At 38.8% G+C, this 4262-nt stretch overlaps 1 protein-coding gene across 1 annotated transcript; it reads right to left on the reverse strand.

Annotated features, from left to right (window-relative positions):
- Window positions 1–1913: 1913 nt before the first annotated feature.
- Window positions 1914–2765, reverse strand: LOC123682069. The gene has a single exon (XM_045620503.1). The coding sequence runs from the start codon at window positions 2763–2765 to the stop codon at window positions 1914–1916; it is 852 nt and encodes a 283-aa protein (XP_045476459.1).
- Between the last annotated feature and the right edge of the window lie 1497 nt (window positions 2766–4262).

Below are 4262 nucleotides of genomic sequence, written 5' to 3' on the forward strand. Positions count from 1 at the left end.
TATGTAGAATATATGACTGTATCCACCTCAACAAGCTCCCACATATACCCACCTCCGCAAGTCTTCGCAATAAAACAGCATGATTTATTTTGTCAAAAGCCTTTTTAAAATCTGTATAAACACTATCAACCTGAGAATGGCTTTCAAAGCCTTCATTAAGATTTTCTAGGAAATTCAATAAATTTGTTTCCAGATTTCGACCCTTGACAAACCCATGCTGATTTTCTATTATTATGTGTTTTACATGATTAGAAACGAAATCGTATACCAATGACTCGAAGAGTTTAGGAATAGCCGAGAGTATGGATATGGGGCGATAGTTCTTGATGATATTTTTTGCGCCACCTTTGTGAACAGGGACTATCTTCGAGAGTTTCCATCTATGGGGAAAAATCCCCGAATGTAAAGATGTGTTGAAAATTATAGTGAGCGGTTTCAATATGTTTATTCTACATTTGATCAGAAAAAGTGGTGGAATATCATCTGGGCCGGGACCCTTATCAGGATTTAGAGCATTTAAAGCCTTTTCTACTGCTATCTCATTCAAAGTGATTTCAGACAAGTACATACTGTTATAAAGATTCTGTACTTCATTAATATTATCGTGGTTGCTCGTAGACGACTCGAAAGCACCGCTGAAAAACTGAGCAAACAGATTGGCTATGTCCTCAGATGAGGAAACCTCAACATTATCATTTTTCATCTGTGAGGGAAATTTGCCATGTTTTTTCTTATGGGATATGAACTTGAAAAACTCTGTAGAATCCTGTGAAAGTTTTTGTTCAACCTGGTCTAAATAGTTATGAAAATCTCTCACCATTAAGTATTTAGAAAGTGTTCTGAGATTTTTAAAAAGATCATAATCGGATTTATTCTTATAGACTTTAAATTTTTTGTGTACTTTAAGTTTGCTTTTTATAGTTTTGATTAGTTCTTTAGAGTAAAATAAAGGAAACTTTTTTCTACATTTAGTCCTAGGTACATACTTCTGTATAAGGTTTTTTAAGATGCTGTAAAAGACCTCCACCTGAGACTCTACATCCGAATCTGATAAAAGAGAAATCCAATCGACCTCTGATAAATCGGTATTCATCGCCTCGAAATCAGCCTTTTTAAAATTGAGCCGATATTCAGTAGGTTCCTTCAAATAGCTATAATTCTTAATATCAAACAAAAATTCGAGAGCTGGGTGGTGGTCATCCTCATTAACAATTGGGACACAAGATCTAGTTAGCTCTTTCACCCTGAATTTGTTACACAATACCAAATCCAAAATTCTATTGTTTAAATTATTGATCTTATTAAACTGCTTAAGTTCAAGGAAATTAAAAGTGTCTATTATACCTGTCCACTTACTGTCCACCCCTACCGCACTCATATTTTCAGCCACCGGTTGGCACTCCCACCTTACCGTAGAACAGTTGAAATCGCCACACACCAAAATCAAGTCATTCTCACCCATTTTTTCCATTATTCTCTCCAACTTCTCGATGAAAGATGCAGATGCAGATTCATTTCCCGGAGGTAGATACACACAACAAACATAAACAGTTTTATTGTTCACATTCATGACTACCCAAACATCCTCCGTGTCACCCTCAAACTCCGGAACATGTCTAGCGCCAAAATGATCCCGAACAATCACAAAAACACCACCTCCATCTTTTTTGTTCGAATTTTTCGCACAGCGATCGTTACGAAAGATGGTATAACCACTTTCGATTAGTTCGTGATCAAAAACACCGTCATTAAGCCAGGATTCCGTTATCAACACTAAGTCAAAAGAACTGGAGAGTAAGTTCAATTTGAAGATGGGTAATTTGGTACGTAATCCACGTACGTTTTGGTATAATACGTGAATAGCCATTGTCCTTCTCAATTTATTATATTATCTTCAATTGTGTATTTGGGAATTATTTGAACTTGGCCAAGTCTGACTCATTCTGTATATGAATGATTTTGGATGTTTCATTCATCCTCATGAGGATGTTTCCGTTTTGAGTCCAGACGTACTTATAATTTTTTTCCCTGGCTGTGATACGGGCAGACCGAAAAATGCTTTTATTTTTTGTTGTGAGGTGCTCATTTACGTAAAATTTATTGGAGAGGCCGTCCAAGCTAAAACCATTTCTTCCGCTATTCGTACTGCGCTTATTCTTAATAGTAGACAGAAATTCGTCTCTTTTTGATTTAGAAATGAACTTGGCTATGATATTTTTCGGTCTATTTTCAACCCTAGTGGGTACACGTACAACAGAGGACAAAGAAGACGACTCAATAATCATCCCTGCGAACTCTCCCACTTTTTTTACGATCTCGATCAAATTTTCATTCTGCTTTTCTGGAATATTTACTATCTCTACATTATTTTCACGAGCGTTTTGTTCCAAACTGTCCATTCTGTACTGCAAACTCGATACCTCCTTCTTCAAGCAGTCATTCTCAGCCTTTAAGTGATTCGCTAGCCTGAAGACTTCACTCAGTTTGGCGAGCTTTTCCTCAAAATCGGAAATTTTATCCGAACAGAAAGAGACAGATTCTTTAAGTTCCCTGATTTCGCTCCTCATAGCGCCGAGTTCCGATCTCAAGGCACTCATCAATCGCGCAGTGCCGGCATCCGCGATAACAGCATCTACGCCGGAATCCGTACGCGGCAGCACGGGAGCCGGACACGACATCGGCGAAATATGAGTCACCGTCGGAGACGAGGCACTGGGGTTTCCCCCATCGCGACAACCCGCACAGATCCACCTTCCTCCTGGCATATTTCTTATCAACGGTACTTGGTTTTTTGTCACCTCGGAGCATCTGCCATTTGCATGAAGAAATGCATTACATTTATTGCATTGTATTCCTGAAGACCTTGATGACAAAGATTTTGTACAAATTACGCAGGAAAGCATTCTGAATGAGTCAAACTAACAGCAGAGTTACGAACACCGAAAAATCGGCAACAGAATGATACCAGTTTCACCGAAAACTTTACACTTAACGTATGATATATTCGTTAAAACTTGAGAGCAAATATTCGACGTTCCAACACGTTGAACGTGAATAAAAATGATTGATTTTATTTTATTTTATTAATATTAATTGGTGGTTGCTCTCATACTTTTATGCCGTTAAGATTTTGTTTGAGTTGGATGAGATTCCTTTTTGTGATAAGATTAACATAGTACATTTCCTTCATTGATCATTCAATATGTTCGTGCTAGTACACTTGCTCAAATCCATATTAAGTGTTAACCAAAAACAACACTCACAATTCATTGTACAAAAAGTGAGATTTATACAGAAGAACGAAGATAACGAGAAGAAATTTTAGCGAAAATAACACTCATATCATACAGGGCCCCTAAATATTGAATGTATGTGTAGGATTATAAAAGTCAAGAATACAGATCCAGGAAGTGTTTGTGTGTTACTATCCATCATATTGCTCAAACTATTTCTTGCCTATATTCGTCGTACGGATCCTTCGAGTAGTGGAACAATTCATGGATGGGTCCAACCGCGAATAAGGCATAAGGTCTATGTTCTTGGACGAGGCTAAAGTGTTTGATAAAGTATGGCACCAAGGACTGTTATACAAACTGCTAGCGGGCGGTTTGACAATCTCCATGTTTTAACTTGTGATCTCTTCTCTACATTCTCGCCAAAGTGGACGAAATAGTGTCTTCAGAATAGGCACTTTCAAATGGAGTCACGCAAAGATCTTTGCTTTCACCGTTATTCTTCCCTTACATTATAATATGTATCGGACAAGACGAAAACGGAGAACATCTCAATGCCACTTCTTATTGTCGATACCGACATACTTGCCAGTTCGTAGTATTCCTAAATGCCAAAGAAACATCTGCAAGAAGCTAACTCAATCATTGTGCACACGATGGAGAATCAAAGTGAGCTCTGAGAAGATCGAGGCTATTCTCTTCAGCCAAAAGAGGAAATATCGCCACGGACACATCGTAATGTTCTGTAGCGGCTTCTGATGAAGCTCCACATAGCAAAAATTAACACAGCACTCGGTGGCCTAGAGATTGACAGTGTAGACTCACTCACCGAGATGTGACAAGGTGCCGGGTTCGAGTCCCGGTGGCTCCCGATAATAATAAATTCCCCAAGCGTCTGTGACACGGCACACACAAATATACCAAAGTCACACTGATGAGTCCGGTGTGTGTGCCAGGGACGAAACGCATAAGTAGGCATATGTGGGATCCTACATTGGTGACCCCGACGTGATGGGAATGGCCGTTTTA

This window comes from Harmonia axyridis, chromosome 1 (assembly GCF_914767665.1).
Source record: "Harmonia axyridis chromosome 1, icHarAxyr1.1, whole genome shotgun sequence".
NCBI classification, from domain to species: domain Eukaryota; kingdom Metazoa; phylum Arthropoda; class Insecta; order Coleoptera; family Coccinellidae; genus Harmonia; species Harmonia axyridis.